This window comes from Doryrhamphus excisus, chromosome 12 (assembly GCF_030265055.1).
Source record: "Doryrhamphus excisus isolate RoL2022-K1 chromosome 12, RoL_Dexc_1.0, whole genome shotgun sequence".
In the NCBI taxonomy this organism is placed as follows: Eukaryota; Metazoa; Chordata; class Actinopteri; order Syngnathiformes; family Syngnathidae; genus Doryrhamphus; species Doryrhamphus excisus.
This window is the reverse complement of record NC_080477.1, coordinates 7497268-7517816: the sequence shown is the minus strand read 5'-3', so window position 1 is coordinate 7517816 and position 20549 is coordinate 7497268. Positions and strand designations below refer to the sequence as shown.

Genomic DNA, 20549 nt, shown 5'->3' with positions numbered 1-20549 from the left:
TTTTTATTTTATTTTAAATTGCACCTGAATGTTTTCCGCGGTCAAGTTCGCCCTGTGGTTGGGGATTGCCGTACTCAAGGATTTTATGAGTTATTTATATTGTTTAACTAAGTCCTACAAAATTCTAATGGGAACAAAAAGACAAGGGCAACACACGGGCGTCATGCTGAAATATAAATATAGACAAGAAAGAGAACATAGCCACATTTAATTTCATTTATTTAATAAAATGTTTAATATTTATTTTCTGTAACAAAAGCCAAATGAGCTATCCATTCAATTATTTTAAAAAATGGTAAGGCATGTCCGCTTGTATCAGCAACTTCAGTTCCAAAACACTTAAAACAGCGTCAATTGACGGCTGTGAAAATCTTCATCTGCTCCTTGGTCATCTGATTTCACAAATGACAACCCTACCACACTCACAGCATATGTTTAAGCAAAAGTGCATTAAACGGTTTACGTCAAAATGAAGAGAACCTTGCATAACACATTTAACTTGAAACATTCTGTAAACAACCTACAAACCTCAATCACGGGTGGTGCAGTTTTCTTTTTTCCACTTTTGAAATGCCAAAGAGACTAAAGAAGAAAAAAAGCCTCACAACAAATTAAGTTAAGCACTGAAGCATCTCCGACACTGATACTCTGTGTGCGACCATGGTCTGATAGCTTGTCAGGGGAGAATACACAAGGCAAAGGAAAAGGGCAAACATCCTTCTTAACATAATGAGAGTGTTGTTTACTGATGCAAGCTCTTTGGAGAAATTGGACCAGCTTAAGAATGTGTCTGTGTATTTCCTTCAATGCATTTCAGGGACAACAGTAAAGATCTATCTTATTCTCATTCATTTGCAGACATGTCTTGCCTGGGCTCTTAGTAGGGCAATCAACCTTTGCACAACCACAGATGCTCACACGCACAGCTGTTAATGCAGTAAAGCTGAAATCATCCGAGGCCAAATTTTGATTACATTACTAAATGATTAAATCAACGTCATACCCTTGCTCTTTATTTTTTGCTCTTTTTCATACTCGATTAACTCGACAGTTTTCCTTAACGGTTTCCTTAACAAATGTGTTTGAAAACTGACATGTGCTGTCACTCAACTAAAATGCCAAAGGCAGAAGTGAATTAAACACTTTCCAATTAAAATATTAAAAAGGACAGGGACATCACATCTTAAAAGAGCTAACAAAACAAATGTCTGAACGTACAATCAATACTTTTATTATTATTATACAGGTGGTCCTCAGTTTACGACGTTCCGTGGTTACAAACATGCTCCCGTAAATTAATAAAAAACGTAATTTTTAATTTTGGTCCTTAAACACGACACTCGTTCGAGAAGTAGTTGCTGCATAGCACGTAGCGTAAGGCGCTGGGGCTCTGTTTTCGTGGCGCAGCTCAAGATAGTGCAGGGTGATGCAGCATGGCGCACCCCATGCAGTGGTAACTTCGTACAGCGCATCAATGTGCGCAGCCAATTTGGTAATCTGGTAGATTGGGCTGCGCCGAGATGGGCATGGCGGCGTACTAGTGGGAAGTGTCCACATTTTCAGCTTGGCGCAGTGAAAATTTTGTGACAAAACAGCGGGATAAGGGTGCACTGAAAGCTATTTATGGCGCAGGTGAAGCGCATCCCAGGCAATGGTAAATTTGGTTGACAGGAGCACAGTGCACACACGTCACCAAAACCTCACAGGCAGGTTTTTGAGTGTGCCATACACATTTTTATGCAATAAAGAATCACAGCAACCACTAGTGAATGTAACCGTCTGAACTAGCATTTAAATTTTTATATTAATTGTCCCATCACATCTGATGTCAGATGGTGGTCTATGTGGTGACGCGCTTTGTGGCCTCAGATGCGCAGTCCTGTGGGCCCTGCATATTTAAAGGAAATGGAGGCGTTCATTTTATTGGTTACACTCAGTTGTGTAAAACCCTGTCACGCCTTGTCTCCTCCCTTTTTGTCACTTGTGCCAGTGGGAGGTAAAGAGGCGTGGGTGCGCCAGACTGCGCCGATCACAAAAGCTACAAAGTGCGCTGGCCACACTACATTGGCACAGTGTATGGGCACCTACGCCTGGTCTATGATGAGTAACGACAGCATCGTTTAGTACTTATGCATTTCATTATGACTCCAAAGGGTAAAGCAGGGACCGCATCAAGTCATCACCATGGAAGTGAAAATGAACATCATAAATATCTCTGACTAATATTAGTACTTGACTGTCGCGACCATCATTAAGGATAAGGATCGTATTGTAATTTCTACCCGGACATTGCAAGTATGACGAGGAAGTGGTCTATCAGTCCTCCTCGGCTGGCACATGTGCAGGCGTCACTGTCACCGAAAGGTGAAAATCTCATAATACTAAACGTAACACCATCCTGACAGTATCCTTGTGCGCGTTAAAAGGATCCTCTCCACTAACAGATACAGCAATAGCTAAGCAGCATAGTCAGAATATGAAGACTGAAAGGTTGCTCGTGTTTTAGCAGGAAGAGCAGAAACAAGGCTTGTCTTGCAACTTGTACCTCCGCCTCCCTTATGACTAAAATTTAACAAGGCGAGGACCAATCGAGGACCACCTGTACATTTCTAAACGATGTTCAACGCATTCCTGTATGGCTCAGCTCATGCTATTGGACTGTTTCACTCGGGTGGGAGGGGTGTTCTTGTCACTAATTCAATTGCACCATGGTGAGTTTGCCGGGAAGCTGCTGGTCACCTCCTGCTAACACACTTTCTGCTGAGAGCAAGGCGACATAATTCATTTTCTTCTCTGTCTGTCTGCAGTACAGGCTTTTTGTGTCGAGCTCTCTCTGCTAAGCCATATGGTCCAACAGAAATACTTTTAATCAGCTGCAAATGTTGTCCCTATGGATAGCCACTCAAATATTGGCTCATTGGATAGGACAACAGGAGCACCGCATTTCTGTGACGCTTGTCGTTTGTGAACTTTTTAAAGAGAACGTCTGTGAAGGAAAGTGCTCTTCCTCTCTGGTGTGCAGTGTAAAGTGAGGAGTAATGTTCCATGCTTGCTACATGAAACGTGTAATCTCTTTGAGATGCTCACAGCAGCTGTTAATTTGCTCGTGGAGGGCTATAGAGACAGTCTCCACCGAGAAAAAACACTCACTTTTCAGGTATTGGTCTCCAAGCACACCTTTTCGAAGTGTTCACATTTGCCACCTTAATTATTCCTGCAACATATCTCGAAGTAGGCGTTTTGTAGCGAAATATCACATAAATTACACTGGTCCCTGACCCATGAGCCTCTATATCATGTTAGAGGTCAAACATGTAAGACACAGACAGAGGCGTCTTTGTAGTGACCTTAGTTCTTTTATTACTAGCCCATCCTCCAACCTCTGCATTTGGCTTCATTTCTAATGGCTGGATTTGTGGATATCTTGCAGAGACCATTACTCCTTACATGACTTGTGTTTGGAGGCTGTGACCTGATGGCTAAGCAAATACACGTGTAGGCTTTGTAAAGGAGGCAGTTATTGGGATACAATGTGCAGAGGAAATGAAACAATGGCTTACTGCTGTTTGTCTGTTTGAATTGATAAATGTGCTTTGAATAAATAATACATTATATTAAATCTTAAAAAAAAACATTACATTGCCGCACAATCCAGTGAAATATGTAATTGTTATAAAAGATGCAGCATGATCATTCATTCATTCATTAATTAATTTTCTACCGCTTTTCCTCACAAGGGTCGCGGGGTGTGCTGGAGCCTATCCCAGCTGTCTTTGGGCGAGAGGCGGGGTACACCCTGGACTGGTCGCCAGCCAATCACAGGGCACATATAGACAAACAACCATTCACACTCACATTCATACCTATGGACAATTTGGAGTCGCCAATTAACCTAGCATGTTTTTGGAATGTGGGAGGAAACCGGAGTACCTGGAGAAAACCCACGCATGCACGAGGAGAACATGCAAACTCCACACAGAGATGGCCGAGGGTGGAATTGAACCCTGGTCCTCCTAGCTGTGAGCTCTGCGCGCTAACCACTTGACCGCTGTGCCGCCTGCAGCATGATCATCAGTCATTTAAATGATCTGAAAAATAGATATATTATCATTTGGAGTTTTAAAACACAACAAGCTAACAAAATGTATCCGTGCAAAAAAAGCAGAGTGTATTAATGAGCATTAATGGTAAGAGGAAAGCTGTCACCGGAATCCAAAATGATATGACTGAATACAAACTGAAATCTGACTTTAAAATCCAAAATTGCATTGAAAAAAATATATTTGACCTTTATTTCCTTGCATGCACACAGTAAGCCTTTTGTTAGGATAAACTGAACGTTGTCACAAAAATGTTGTACAAATGAAAGTTAAACACATTCCGCCGTTATCTGGGAAATCATTGGTAGAACTATTACAAGGTGAACTGTCACCAGTAATAGTTTTTAAAAAATGCACTCCGAAACATCTGCATTTTTGTTCCAAGAGGTGAAAGTGTTGTCAGCAACCACTTTTTAGGGGATGACTAGGATGCAGCACTGGTCTCACTCTTTCGTCTTAGCACACAGCCAGTCAGTGCTTTCTCAAAAGGGTTGTTTCCACAAACTTCTACAGGTCCAGTGAGGGAGCAGCTGTAGAACATACTGTACGCAGCAGTATAGAAGTCAGTGAGCAGCCAGCTCGAATGTATTATCTCCATCTGGGCTGTATTGCAATGAATGTCGCTATGATGGCGGTCACCATCAATAGTAGTGACGGTCTGTGGGAGAGCGTCTGTCCTGCTGCTGCTGTGTGTTCATCACTTCTGTCCGCTCCGATCACAGGAGCTTCTGATCCCACAATAATAGCCTCTGTAGTACAACCGTCGGAGCAGCCACTGCCGCTTCCAGAAGTGCTGCCTTCGTCACCTGCATGGACAAAAGAAGGCCAGGCTTTCGTCAAACCAACAGTGGCTTCTATGTTATAATTATGAGCCAGCTTCTAATGTGACAACAACAATTAGTAAAAACAAATGCACAATATTCAGTTGTAAATCCATTTAAATTATGCATTTTATAAGCTGGGAATGGGAGTCGAAAAAAGTCAGTCTACAAAGCTGATTTCATTTATCATCGCTTATAAACAAACATCATTTTGTTACACCAAAGCATCTGTTGACTCAACTGTGCGTGTGTGTGGCCTTGAGCTGAATAACACATCATATCATACTGTATACATATATTATTATGCAACACACTGGAGAAGGGAACTCGTACAGCTTCATTAAACCGAGGCAGTCTTATGGCATCATGTATAGCAGTGTTTTTCAACCTTTTTTGAGACACGGCACGTTTTTTTACATTGGAAAAATCTTGTGGCACACCACTAACCAAAAATGTTACAAAATGTCACCACGACCTCACCCGTGCATCAATAAGTCTATCGGAGGAACAAGGTAGGTGTTGCCACACGGACCAATATTACATTGCTCTGCTAGTCTTTACACCACAGACACTCCACAGTAGCCACGTTTTTACATGACCACTTTTTCTCTTTCCGAATGACTTCTCGGGAAACAATGGTATCCATGGAAAGGAATATTCCAATCTCTTGTCTACATGCGCCGTGAAAATCAACCAGAATAGTCAATAGGGCATGCCCAGTAAAACGTAAACATCAACATCACGTGATACCGGCTTCCCCAAGTTTTTCTTTCACTTGTTGGAATAACTCCGTATTGCCAGTTTTTCGTCTGTCCAGTCTTGAAATTTAGTTTGAATCAAAAATAAACTTTGCTTAGTCCAGTGCCGATTGCTGGCCTCCATTTTTAAAACTGAAGAACGTCTAGAACGCACCCGGGATAAATTTAAACAGGAAAAGATCAAATTCAATCTTGCTAATATTTTATAATTAAACTCAGGACGTGTTTTATATAGATATATATTTTCTTTTTTAATAAAACTGCACTTGTGAATAAAGTATAGAAGGGTTTAGATTCTGTTTCACAGATGGCGTTAATACACATGAAAGCTGCTTGCCAACCACCAATAAACAACAGAAGAAGAAAAACACCACGAAGAAGAACGCAGTCTGACAACTTTCCGTTTGAGCGGGTACAAGATACCTCAATCGGATTGGTTAAAGGAATATTCCATCCCTGTTCAATTCTTCCCGTTTGAGCAAATAAACCAAATGCAATTGGAATATTTGGGTCCATGTATACTATTGACATAATGGCTATTGACATAATATTTGCAAATGATGATTAATAAATGTTAATTATAAAAAGTGATATTGGATAATTCCTCACGGCACACCTGACGGTTTCTCAAGGTACACTAGTGTGCCGCGGCACAGTGGTTGAAAATCACTGATGTATAGGATCTGGGCTTTTTGAATCTACACATACAAATATAATAACACTCAGTTTCTACTAAAGTTTATAGTGGACACTTTATGGTGATGGAAAAAATATTAGAAACAACTTCTGGTTTGATTATTTGCAGCCCAACAAGTTCCTACAGATGCCAACATTCAAACATACTATCCTGTAAGCGTTGTATGTTGCCTCGTCCGGCTTTGAGTATGTAAATTATGTCGAGTTTGTGGTTCATGTGTCACTTCATAAATGAAAAGAGAGAACCAATAGAAATCCCAAATAAGCAAAAACTTGGTAACGGAGACGAAACCTTGAATGGAATCCACATTTAGAGGTAGAAGAGACGTATTGAATTAGTCTGTGTGAAACTCAGAATTAAATAGGACTGATTGACAGGGGAGTCGCATGCTATATATTCTGTAGCAATTAGTCCTCGAAAATGCACATCCCATGTTTGTGTGACACAACTGCTTGTGTATCTTTGTGTTATTACTGTAACCATAATGTTTCTCTTACAATTTTCTCATCTAAACATGGAACATGCATTAAACTTCTGTCACTATGACAACAGCTGTCCGTCAACCAAATGATGCCAGTCTTGCTTTTTATGTAAAACTGCTGATTCCTGAGTTACATGATGATTTACTACATGGAAAAACAGCTGAGATCTTCCTTCAGAGGTGATGGCTCATATTTCTGCAGTGGTGGTATTTTGTGTGTGGGTTTATGCATTTAATGGCTGCGTTTGCATAGTTTATCATTTCAAAACCAACATAAAACTCAAACAGGGAGAATATATTTGCCTCTTCTTTACTCATTGATATATATAATACTGTATGTATTGTCATCGGAAAACTCACTGGAGTCTTGGAAGTAGATATCATTTCCGTTGTATGCATTTTTCAGCTTATTGGTCATCACTCGCAGAGCCATTATTTGCTGTCGAATTAATGTGTCGGGCCGAGTGATGTCCAAGTTCACCTCTGGGTTGTTCACCTGGTTGGTTAGTCCCTCTTTCACCACTTCTGGAAAATATCTGGATAAAATAACACCCAACACATTTAGTATTTTGGTATAAATCATGCATCAGAACTTAGAACAAAAGAAATGTCATTTGTGTTATGTGGAAAATATTCCGCAACTAACATCGGCAGCTAATGCATAACAAATAACGTGTCATTAAATCTGCATCTGCGGCAGATTTAATGTACTTTGATATATTTACTCTTGATCCTGGGTGAGTGAGGTCACCCATTTGCAAGTGAATTTTGACATAATAATGTGCTGCAAAACACATTCACTGATGACAGTCACATAATGAACAACCTGTCAAAAGGCAACAATGGATGTGAAGAGGAACAGATCCACAGAAGTCACTATTTTTTTGTTATGTGCATGTGTTTTTGAATTTATAAAATAGATGTAAAGTACATCTTGTTAGTGATGAAGAAAAAGGCGCTGCAGATCATTTAATTATACGCTTCTCACATGTCTTGACTGTTAATGTGTTTTATTGTCGCTAAGCAATCGATTTACCTTCCAGATTTAGAGTGGTGCTTAAAAACAGTGCTGGCACAAGCAAGATAATTAACATCTTTTATTACACCATCTGGCAATTTCGTTATTTGCAGGTTGGGGGCAAAGGATGGGTATAATTCATGGTCCTGTCTCTTTGGCTTGCTGTCAAAGGAAGCAGCCAGTCCAATCTTTTGCACAGCTCAGTGAAAGTCTCCACACTGCGGTGGCGATAAGTGAAAAGTCCGCACTCCCCTGGGTATTAGAATCTTAGAGCTTATAGAAGTTCTCCATATAGGCACTACCCATTCTGCTTCCAGAGTAAGCGTTAATCTAGTAACACAGGGTGGTTCCTTTAATCCTTGGCAAAAGTATGATAGCGAGATATCTGACCTACTTTATTGTGGTTATAAAGAGTCTCAAATGTCCTCACCTGGCCTTGGTGTGGCTGTTCCAACACTGTTCCTCGTCAGATTCTGTCAGCTTGCCCTCGGCACAGACATCGTCCGGTAAATTGGACCAGAACCTCTTGGACACCTTCAACTTCTCTTTGATGTCAATCACCTGCCGCAGGCCAAAACAGAGCACAAAAATACATTAGCATGATTTTTAGGATGAGAAGGTGTTTTGGAGAAGGTGGATGATCGTAGATAAAATCTGTATAAAAAGTCTGCATTACAAAGGTAACCGTGATCAGATTCACTGTCAGATTTATAATGCACCTATTTGCTCGTTTCTCTTTTTGAGCACCGTATCCTTAATTGCTGCATCGGAGTGTGCAGCTGTCTGGCAGGTGTGTGCAATCAGGCCTTACCTATTTAAATACTGGATACCGAAGCTGGATCTTAGACTGTTTGCACAGTCCGTCTCAGCTTAAGCTTCTACAACCTTATGGCTTTCAAACTTGCAGGGGGCAAAATGCAAAGCATGGTAGATTACATCTGCCGTTCTAGCACTGTAATTATTTTTACACACCTTCACTTTGGAAACCATAGCTTAATTTGTATGCAAATCTGAAGATCTGCTCCCCAGACTTCCTGTACCATTGGATCCATCTCCCCTCTTCTGCTTGACTTAGTAAAGCCTCTCTTGGGTTGTGAATTTGTTCATCTGTAAAACCATATAAAATTGATGTTTGCATTGGTGTTGACTTGCACTACACCAGATGGACAGATCATATGATTATAATTTTTTTGCTTGTAACAAGGGCGGACAAATCTCCTGCATCTTGTATTGCTCTTGCCACCCTTTGATAGACCTCTCATGTGTCATTAGATTGTGCAGATATTTTCCATACATGTCCAGTGTTCCCACTGCAGTTATTCAGTATTCAAATGGGTATTTGCTGTCACTAAAAGACACTAAAGCAAATCCTCCTGTACAAATGAAGAGCTTGCAACCAAAAGGCGCTAAATCCAATTTTCACTAAGTTGCATGTTTTTCATGAGTTTGATAGACCTCTGTCATGTGTATCCAAATCACATATTTTGGTCTTGAAATCATTTTAAAAAATATGAAAAAAGTGATATGAAATTTATGCTTATAACCAAAAGGCGCTATTTCCATTTCAGATTTCAACCAAAAGGAGCTAAATCCCTTTCTTTATTCTTTATTCTGATTGGCCCAAGTTTCCCATCTATTGATAATCTGACCAATCAGAGAGAAGAATACAATTGGCACTGCACATACAGAAAGCCAGCATCAGTGTGCATCCTGTTTTGTTTGTGTACATTAAGTACACGTATGATAGTTACAGTATGTTATGCAATTCAGGAGAACACAAATTGTGTTTTTACAGTATTCTGTAACATGGAAGTTTTTTTTACGCCATAAAAGGCATGTCTCTACCTTGACACTTCCAACTTTCATGAGAAACATTATTTTACTTGTACTAAAAACATACAATGTAAAGAGTTTGTAATGAGATGATTTTTGTCACTGTCACCTTCATGGTGCAGTCAAATATGAGCACTGCTTTTAATAACATTTTTATTAATTTAATTCATAATAATTATTTTGTATTGTATGTTGAGAATGGCTTCTGTGTTGTAATTATTTTATTAGCATAGCACATTAAAGCACCTTACATTCTTTTACAACAATGCCATTGAAGAAGTTAAAGGTGACTTCAAATTTATTTCAGCCAAAAGGCACTAAATCCGAAAAAAAATTAATGTAAAAAAATATATAAAATACATGGTGTGTGCAGGATTTTTATAGCATGCATTTTTATGACCTATATTGCATATATATACATGCATTTGTGATATAGACTTGATGACCAAATAGATTGATATGTGTGTAGTTAGAAATCATTGATTTTCTTGAAATCAGTCAAAATGGATTTAGCGCCTTTTGGTTGCAAGCTCTTCAAATGCAGTCACTAAACATTTCATTAAGACCTGAAAAGTCACCAGAAGGGATGAAAGTTAACAAAATCCCTAATTTGAAAAAGGAGTGTTTGTGCTGTTAATCAAAGATCAATCACTAAAACAAGACGGTAATGTACACATGAATATCAGCATAAAAGCAATAGACTTTAAAAGAAGATATGTAACATTTAAGACGCGGAAACTTTCTGTACTTGCATCACCCCTCTTGTCATTTATTCCATCAAGACAGTTTGTGCTTTCCTTTTTTTTCTCCCTCACATCTCTGGTCCACTCGTATGCATATTGTGTTTGTCTTTGATTCATACAAGACAGACATGAGGGTTCGGCTTGGATATTTGGAACAAGTGTTCACCCGTGACTGCCGCCATCTGGACTCAGCAGGAAGTTTGAGTGGGTGAACAGCAAGCATTCATCACGAACAGACTTGAAGGGTGGTGTTGTCTTTCTATCTGATATGACAAGAGGGCACAAGTTTATCGGCTAACCAATCTCAGCAGCTATTGCCGTCTTTTCTGATTTTAGAGACAATAATCCTTAACTTATCACAGCTAATTACTTTCAGACCATAAGTGAATTTCCACGGATTCCATGTTAATAAATCTAATATTTTGAGTACTGAAAACCTTTTTGCGGCCTACTAAATATGTTTTCTAACATTATTAGAGCCCTCTAGACATAAAAAAATACATACATTCGTATTAGCACTTGGAACACCAACGTCAATCTACATCAAGCTTAAAAAAAAGTGCTTGTTGTCAAAGACATCAACGATCTGGATACATAATTAATATAATATTACAATGACAGCAAGGAAAATGGAGGAGAAAAGCCCCACAAAGAAAGACCAGTTAGAAGGATCAGATTCAGTTAACATTTGATATAATTGTTGCGGGAAACCCTTGTATCTACAGTCAGTGACACGATGGCAGGACAAGGCCTGAAAGTGGAAACGGACAACAACAGAAGAAAGAGGAAGAAGTTTTTTGGTTTGTTTGTTTTTTGTTTCTAATAATAATAACATTGCCAAGATTGTCTGCCTTTAGTAAACATGGACCTATGTTAACACGATAAGTCAGGGATCTACGGTCAGTAGCTCATGAGGTACTGGTAGCTCCTAACCACTTTTGCAGTAGTTTCCCAAAGGGTTTAGTCATTTATTATCAACTCTAATAAAAAAAAAAAATTAAACAGTGGGGTTCGGCAGTAGTCTGGAAGTCTTCGGGAAGGCTTGGGACCAATTGTGACCAATCACATCGGAATGGGCATGCATAGAGGTGGGCCATTGGTGGAATAAATTAAAAGAGACTGAAATACAGCTGGAATAGGTTCAGAATCTGGAAGAATCTGTGTGGGTTATTGTGTGTAGCTGCTCTACAGGAGTCCAAAACTCAATATAAAGGGACGAAAAATGAGCATAATGGGTCCCCTTTAAGGGAGAAAAATGTCCCACTCATCACCCACATTGGAGGGTTTTCCAGCATATCAATAGGATTCAGGTCAGGATGAAGAGTCGCCGTTGCGCTCTTGGGGTAATTTTGGTTGGCTGACCACTCCTGGGAAGGTTCACCAATGTTTCATGTTTTTGTCATTTGTAGATAATGTCTCTCAGTGGTTTGCTGAAGTCCCAAAGCTTTAGAAATGGCTTTAACCTTTTCCAGACTGATAGATCTCAATTAATCTCAGTTAAGTTATGTTTTAACGGGGAGCAATCACTTTTTCAGGTTTAGATTTTTTTCCCCCTCCTTAATAACAAGATTAAGAAGCTTCATTTAAAAACTGCATTTGGTGTTCAGTTGTGTTGTCATTGACTAATTCAAAGTGTGAATGGTTGTTTGTCTATATGTGCCCTGTGATTGGCTGGCGACCGGTCCAGGGTGTACCCCGCCTCACGCCCGAAGACAGCTGGGATAGGCTCCAGCATACCTGTGACCGGTTTAGGCGGCATAGAAGATGGATGGAACTTTGCAGAGCAGAAAAAGCAATCCAAACAGAGCTTGTAGCAAAAACACACACTGAAGGCACAAGACACTAACAAAATGATCCGACAGAGGAACACAAATTGCAAACACAAATGGATGAGTAGAGGCAGCAGCAATCAGAACAGTAGACAACAGGAAATGTCACAAAATAAGAGCCTGCAAGGAAATAAAGGGAAAACACAAATTATGGTCCAACCAATCACACAGGGTGTGACAGGTATACCAGAACAATCTAACAAGATGAATTAAATATGGGAGTTCCATAAATTCTCCCTTTATTATGGTGAAAGTGCACTAATGTTTACCAATATGCAAGTAATCGCTAACCATCCATTTTTGACAAAGTTTATCCTGTTCAGGGTCACAGGCAGCTGGCAAACGGACAACACGCCAAATGTAGCTTACTTCCTTCTGGGCTGGCTGCCTGACAATCGCCGCTGTTGAGTTGGAACTGAACATCCACTGACTACACAGAATGCTAGTGGAAAAACCGTTTCACTTATCTCTCCCGTGCAAGACTGACAATAGGCATGGAACACAAAAGAGAACGTTGTTCATCCATCTACTGTGCATCGGATGGTTCTTTTTTTTTTTTTGAGTCCCATCTCCTCTTTTGTTTTAAGCTTTATTTAATCAGAGACTTGGGATACAATATTTGGACTTAAAATGTAATACACGTATTAAATCCCCAGGACACCTTCTAATGCAGGATGTTTCCTAATGAATTTTAACATTAGAGCTCCTCATTTAGTAACCGCTTTTCCTAAATCCCCCTCAGCTAGTGTCTTTCATCTTTTCTATTTTAGCACAAGCCTCAGATAAGTAATAATCCTCTCTGGTCAACATTCCAACAAGACTTTAAGTATGAATGAAATATGGGAATACTTTTTTTTTTTGTTTTTTCGAAAATAGTTCATATGCATTGTGATGTACTGAAAGGCTTGTTTCAAAAGAATGCATAGAGCGGCAGCATATTTCTTTATCCTGTAATGTTCCTGCACTGCAAGGCTAGCTAACGTGTATAAATAAATCAACAAAAATGTATGGTGCACACAACTGGTGTAATTTCGTAAGTGTTCACTCTAGCATTGTTGTCATTGGATGAAAGTTGGCTGCTAAAAAAATACTTATTACATAAGTATATGAGGAAAGTCAAATTTCAAATAGTTTTTTTTTTAAATAAAAATTGTGATAGCACACAGCTAGGAGACCAAAGTTCGATTCCACCCTCGGCCATCTTTGTGTGGAATGTGCATGTTCTCCCCGTGCATGCGTGGGTTTCCTCCGGCTTCCTCCCACATTCCAAAAACATGCTAGGTTAATTGGCGACTCCAAAATGTGAGTGTGAATGGTTGTTTGTTTATATGTGCCCTGTGATTGGCTGGCGACCAGCCCAGGGTGTACCCTGCTTCTCGCCCGAAGACAGCTGTGATAAGCTCCAGCACGCCCGCGACCCTCGTGAGGATAAGCGGTAGAGAATGAATGAATGAATGAATGAATGAATGAATGAAAAAAATGTGCTATGTTTTACTAGTTGAAATGTCAAAAACAGGATATATATTTAAAAATATTTGTTCATATAACATGCACCCACACACAGCAGAAAGAAGACCAATATGACCAATGTGACCAATTTGTGCAATTTCTCTATAATTTGATCTTAGTCTCTGGTCCATGCAGTATTCACATCTGAGCTCACAAGAACGAAGTGAACACAGCCTCATACATACTTCAGGTGTGGTACATTACTTATTAAAATATAGCAAAAATCAAATATTATACTAAATATTTAAATGTTTAAGCTCTGCATCTGTTTGCTGTTCTTGGGTGTACTAGGAATGACTTACATATTTCACTGGCTTAATTTCAAATTTTTGGTTTAATTTTTTTGGTATAACTTATTATATTGGATTTGGCATTAAATACAGTATAATCCCCAGGAAGAATTATAAACCTATTGCTCTTGTATGTCTTGCAATGATTCCAAGGTTGTGTTCATTTTTTGCAATTGCAACTTTCCCACTGACTGCTTCATCGGCGACGGTCTCAAGAGGAGAGTTCTCTCTTTGAATTCTGGCTCCAGGGACATCTGACGTTTCTTCTATGTTCAAGGGTTATGAGTGGAGTTTTGGTGTTTCCTTTTCATGGAAAGCTACTTGATAGGAATCGTTGCTGTTGACCGGCAACATTATAACTGTTCAATCTAATGGGATCCAATGCTCAAGGTGTGTAAAGAAATGTTTTAGCTCATTCGCTCCCAAAGACATATTTTTACTTCAAAAAGAGGTGATGATGCAACTCCACAATAGAAGACAGCACTTTTGGTGCAGTTGTAAGCTAAAAAAAGAGCCACAAGGGGATGAGCGTGCAGACCTCACAGCTAGGAGACCAGGGTTCAATTCCACCCTCGGCCATCTCTGTGTGGAGTTTGCATGTTCTCCCCGTGCATGCGTGGGTTTTCTCCGGGTACTCCGGTTTCCTCCCACATTCCAAAAACATGCTAGGTTAATTGGCCACTCCAAATTGTCCATAGGTATGAATGTGAGTGTGAATGGTTGTTTGTCTATATGTGCCCTGTGATTGGCTGGCGACCAGTCTAGGGTGTACCCCGCCTCTCGCCCGAAGACAGCTGGGATAGGCCCTGCGACCCTCGTGTGGAAAAGCGGTAGAAAACGAACCAATGAATGAATGAAACAGCCACAAGGTGGCATTTTATAAGAGCTCAGCCTGCATCTTTCCATTTTAAATACATGCTCAGCAGCAACCAGAAGTAGATCTTCTTGTGGCATACTGATGATAAAGCGTGCAATCCTTCCGTCTGTATCGCTGCTGTTTTTGAATTGTTTTCCTTTTCCATCTTGTTGTGTAATATGATCTTTAGTATTTAAACCAGATCCTTGATGTCTTTGACAAGTACTTTGGCCTCTGGTCCTCCATTTAACTGCAGTTGGCACCTTGGATCCTTGCACGGGGAGAACATGCAAACTCCACACAGAGATGGCCGAGGGTGGGATTGAACTCGGGTCTACTTTCTCTCACTCAACATGAAAAAAATAAAAAACATAGCAAATCTTAGCTTTAAGGACTTCAAACGGTTTATAATGAGTTTAAATTTGACTTAATGCAGGTCGTTTTATTTTGTTGACTCTTGTTTTGAGAAATTTAAATTTAATACATATTTTTCATTAACCTTATTTAACAGTCACATCTTGTCAAAACAATGAATTTTACAGAAAGTCATTATGCCAACTGTCATTATGCATAGTTTAGTTCAGCCTGTTGGCCCGGCCCTCCGCAATCTTTTCTGTTTCTCATGCGCTCCTTTGGGAAAACAAATTACCAACCCCTGCTCTAGCTAGTATTTCTAGGCCACAATCCCATTAAAAAGGAACACCTTAATAGTGTTGGGAGTTAGCCTGACTCTTGCCAAAGGGGATGTTGTACGAATAAAATTAATTTAGATGAAAAAAAAACAAGAAAACAACCTTTGGCCTCTGGTTCTCCATTTAATTGCAGTTGGCACTTCAGGTACCTTGGATACTTCTTTGATTCTTCAGATTCTTCGTTCTTCATGCTTCTGCATTTTCAGGGTTGCGTTTTGTCAGATGTTCATTCATATAAATGCTTGTGCCTTTCAGCTTCTTTCCGTTTTAGGAGTGTGGATTTGATTTTTCTTTTGGTGAACTTGACGATGATGACGGTAGTGCTGTTCCTTCCATTCAGTGGGATGCATCCTTATTTCTGACTGGTCTGGCATCAGGTCTGGGTTTGATCATTTGTAAATTCTGATCCATGTCGTCAAAGGTTCTTCAGATGCTCAATTATTTTGTCTTCATTGTTTCTTTTGCGAGTGGCACTCCTGTAATACCTTGTTTTCCACTCTGACTTTGAACCACGGTTTTGTTCCAGATCATCCAGCCTGTGTAGTTTCACTTGTACTTTCTCCATGATGCTTAGTGGTTTTTTTTTTATCATCTTGTTCAATTCTTGCTGTTTTTCCATCATATCCTTTACTTGCTCTGACAACCGCTTCGTCAGTCTCTCCTGTGGTGATCCTGCGTGCTTGGACAGCTGCTGCTTCAGGCTGTTACAGTGCTCTCTGGCTGGCCTCAGAGGTGCTACCGATATGAATGCTGACATGGGTGTTGTATTCAGTTGTATTTACATGTGGATTTTTCTAAAACGGAAAAAAAGTAGTGCTTGAATATATGTGTGCATATGTCACACATGTGAATATAATTTCAGGTAAAGATATGTTTCTGATAACCAGAGCTGGCGTCTGAAGAATGGGTGAAATGTTGACACTTTGGCTTATGGAAGGTAACATCTGCACAGAGAGATATCAAAGAGCCTGGAGGCCCAACACTTTCTGCGCATTACACTGAGCATAAGAAATAGGTTTGAAAGTTGGACTCTCAGGGATAAGATCAAAGAGAGCATTGGAAAAATACTTTAGACATGATCAAAATACCTGACATTTTCTGTAGGTTATTAGGCACGACAACAACATGATGTTAAACAGTAGAATAAATAACACCCATTAATGACAAAATCTTGCCCTGGGCTGTTGTGGCGGCTATGGCACCAAAAGCATGTAAGACATTTACATTATTACATAGTTAGGTAATTCAAATATAACAATAAAGGAATCAACACTGTGTTATATAAGGCAACAAGAGCCTGGAACCACAGTTATGCACCTTTTATCATAAGGAATAGTACAATATCAAACTTGAATTTTTGTAGAGGAAAAACCTGCAGGAGCAAGTTGTCACAGAAAAGTGGGCAGAATGGGCTGTCAGGAGGCATACCAAGACTTATTTTCTTCATTTTTTTTTTTTTTTTTTTGGAAAAGGCAACGGTAGCACTGTGAAGTTTGAGAGGTGTATGAGAAGGCTGTAGTTCCCATGGAGAGATACCTGCTCTCTGTATTGTCAATATTGAGTTTGAGGTGGTACACACAAATCCCAGCACTGATACTTTCATAACTTTTTGTGGCCAGTGTGGAAGGGATGTACAAATGGGTATTGTCAGAATAGCAGTGATGAGAAATGGGAAGATGGACAATGAACATGGCACCCAGTAAGCCGTGAGGAACACCAGGGTTGAAATTGTGGACATACTATAAATCTTGCCATGTAGGATTTATTGAATAGGTGTAATATGTAGTAGGACCCAGCAGAACAACAATAGACAAGTTGAAAGGTGCAACCTGTCAGTATGCAATCCATACCGAAACCACAATTGGTTCTGCACATGCACAAGATCTATGTCACTTCCTCCATTTGCAATTTGACCATTTAACCATATTAACCACACTAATACACCAATTTAACCATACTATATATATGCATTATATTGAGGGGTCATTTTAGTGACGCTTATTAAAAGACGTCACTAGCATCATCTAGACCAGAGGTGGGCAAACTACAGCCCAGGGGCCACATGCGGCCCACCCAGCGTTTGAATCCGGTCCGCCAGTTGCTTTCTAAGTATTTCAACTTTTAACATACAAACTGGCAACATGACTTGCAAGCCCGATGTCGTATTTAGTATAAAAAAAAAAAAACAAAACAACAAAATTGTAAAATGTAATTACATAGTTTGATGTGGTCTGATGTTTAAAGTACTCCTGAAAAAAGGGACATGAGAACATACAGCTGATAGTATAACACTTAAAACAGATAAAATTAGACAAATAATTCAAGGAAAATTATAAGCATAAAATAGTCTCTGTGTGTGTGTGTGTGTTAAATATATGTGCTGGCCCCCCGGACAATTTTGTTAACTCAATGTGGCCCACAAGTTAAAATATTTTCCCACCCCTGATTTAGACTGTACTGCGTAAAAACATGCGCAATGCATAAATGCGGCACAGACGTAAATGTCATATACATAATGTCATATTGGTATATATACATAAAATAAATAAATACAATAAAACAAGACTTAAAATGCAGTCATATTTGAACGTGAACACCCATAAGCAATGCGCAATGATAACTTAAGCTGGAGGATTCAACTGGAGCTTTTATTTCTAAACTGAGAAATAACATCCTCCTGTCTGTAATTTTTCAGTGGTAACAAAACAAAACAATAATTTATGGAACCAAAAAAAAGAGTTATAATTTATCCCCTTCCACCATGTATATGATATAATAAAAAAAGAAGATAATTAATTAATAGATAATGTTGTAATTTCTCAAATCTTAATAACATTTATTGGGAATTGAGGGGGTGTTGCACATGTTTAGTAGAACTCTTGGTGCCTGACATTTACGCTCTTGGAACTACCGAAAATTAGATCGACAGATGACATAAATTTCACAGTGCAAATCATCTTACCCAACACGTGACTGCCGAGAAATAGCTTGACGGGATGTACTATAGATGCTTTCTGCACATGTGCAGAACCAATTGCATTTCCGGTACAGATTGCGTAATGACACAGCCTAGCAGAAAACAAAGAAAAAGAATAGAAGAGGTGGCTGCTGCTCTCCGCCTCTCGGAATGATGAAGCGCTGTTGTGGAATAGTTGAATGTAGAAGGGAAAGCACTAAGAAGGAGTGAATTTCTGTTATGAACACTGGACACTGGAGAACTAATCTTGGAGGAAGTGGGTAACATCCTAAGGCAGCGCAACATAAAGAAAACAATTCTTTGCTTGGAGGACATTTTGTGGAAGCTGTAAACAAACACACACTAATCATTAACAACAAAGTCATCTGAATTTGTCTGAAATATATACAGTGTACTGTATGTTAGGGTGACCAATTATCCTGTTTTCCCAGGACAAGTCCTGTTTTTACATCCTGCCCTGGCCATCCAGATTTTTTTTATTTTTTTTATTTTTAAGGAAGTGATGAAAATGTCCTGGTTTTTAGCATTTTTCATCAACTGGCGTTAGGGCATTTTGCTACAAGTGAGATAATCGCTGAGAAGCTGCCATGTGGGTGGCTTTTTGAATTTGTGTTGCAGAAAAGCCGCAAAATACCAAAGAAACACTTACATGGCAGATGTCTTGTAAAATTTAGGATTTAGAATTTAGTCTTGCACAACTGAAAATGCTGACTACATTCCAAAACTGAAAAAGCCTACGACCTCCGGTTCCTGTTGTTTTGTTTTTGGAAGCATTTTCGTGATGTCTTTTGAAAGTTCTTCATTTGGAATTTGTGTCTTTGGTTATACATACTGTAGTATATTTTGTAATAAATACAGAGGAGACATACTTTAAATATACTGAGTAAACATTGAGTGCCCTTTGAATATTTAATTGCCATGCCAAGTGTCTTGTTTTTTGGTAATATATTAATAATATAATATATTCACCCTACTGTATGTGTAATAGTTATACTTAAACTATAACAAAAGTAAACAAAGCATAATCTTCTTGAAAGATCGGCATGAATCATTAACGTTTTTGTCACTGTATGTAACTTTCCTATCTAAACACTTTCAAACTGTTAATATTAACACTGCTCTGCGTCCCAGTGCACAGGGACCACAAATGAGGATGCTGTTTTTAGCACAGCATATTCATGCTAAACAAACCATGACCTGACTAATATAAGCACAGATGGAAGTTTCAAACACTACTGGTTTCATGTCTTATCCCAAGGGTGAAAATTCCATTTGGGGAAAAGGTTTCACAAACAGATGGCGCCTTGTCAAGGTAAAGTTTCAAAAGCAACTTAAGGAAAAGTTGCTTACAGTTTCCCCAAATACAATGAAAACTATGTTAAATTAATTAAGCTGAATGTCAAGCGTCTGTGCCAGTCTGGCACAAATGGACAGACAGACATTATACCACATTGGCGGCTGAAAATATTATATTTGAGTAACAGTTTCTTGTGGAAAAAGATGACTTTGACACATAATGAAAGGTTGGACAATATTCTTACTCTCAATAATCAGACCTGGGCAAAGTACGGCCCCTGGGTCACATCCAACCTTTTTTTAAAGTTAATAGAAATGTAAAAAATTGTGTTACCATACTCACTGTGGTCTCATCAATGTATTGTAATATATTGGTGTTAAATGGCTTTACACTGATTTTACCCAATATAGTAGACATTAGGGATGAGCCGGATTAACGAGTATCCGTTACAGATAATGCATTTTTGCCATAAACAAATATGAAATGAGTACATTTCGTCATTATCCGTATTTGTGTTTAAAGGAAATGGTCATTCACTCTTCACGCTCTGTGATTGGCCAGTCACACACGCTGAAGTGCTGTGCAGACACTCAATAACTCAATACATATAACATGCATTGACTGGCCATAACATTAGGTACACTTGCA

At 39.2% G+C, this 20549-nt stretch overlaps 1 protein-coding gene across 2 annotated transcripts in view; it reads right to left on the bottom strand.

Moving 5' to 3' along the window:
* Positions 1 to 152: 152 nt before the first annotated feature.
* The window catches only part of LOC131139792 (glypican-6-like), a 131451-nt gene continuing 111054 nt past the window's right edge, over positions 153 to 20549 (bottom strand). The window contains exons 7-9 of one of the 2 annotated variants that reach the window (XM_058089687.1): positions 8306 to 8436; positions 7218 to 7393; positions 153 to 4906 (exon numbers count right to left, since the gene is read on the bottom strand). In XM_058089687.1, the coding sequence (XP_057945670.1) occupies positions 4689 to 4906; positions 7218 to 7393; positions 8306 to 8436 (525 nt within the window). In that variant the 3' untranslated portion in view covers positions 153 to 4688. The remainder of the gene's footprint in view (positions 4907 to 7217; positions 7394 to 8305; positions 8437 to 20549) is intronic. The other variant, XM_058089686.1, reaches the window with a different exon arrangement.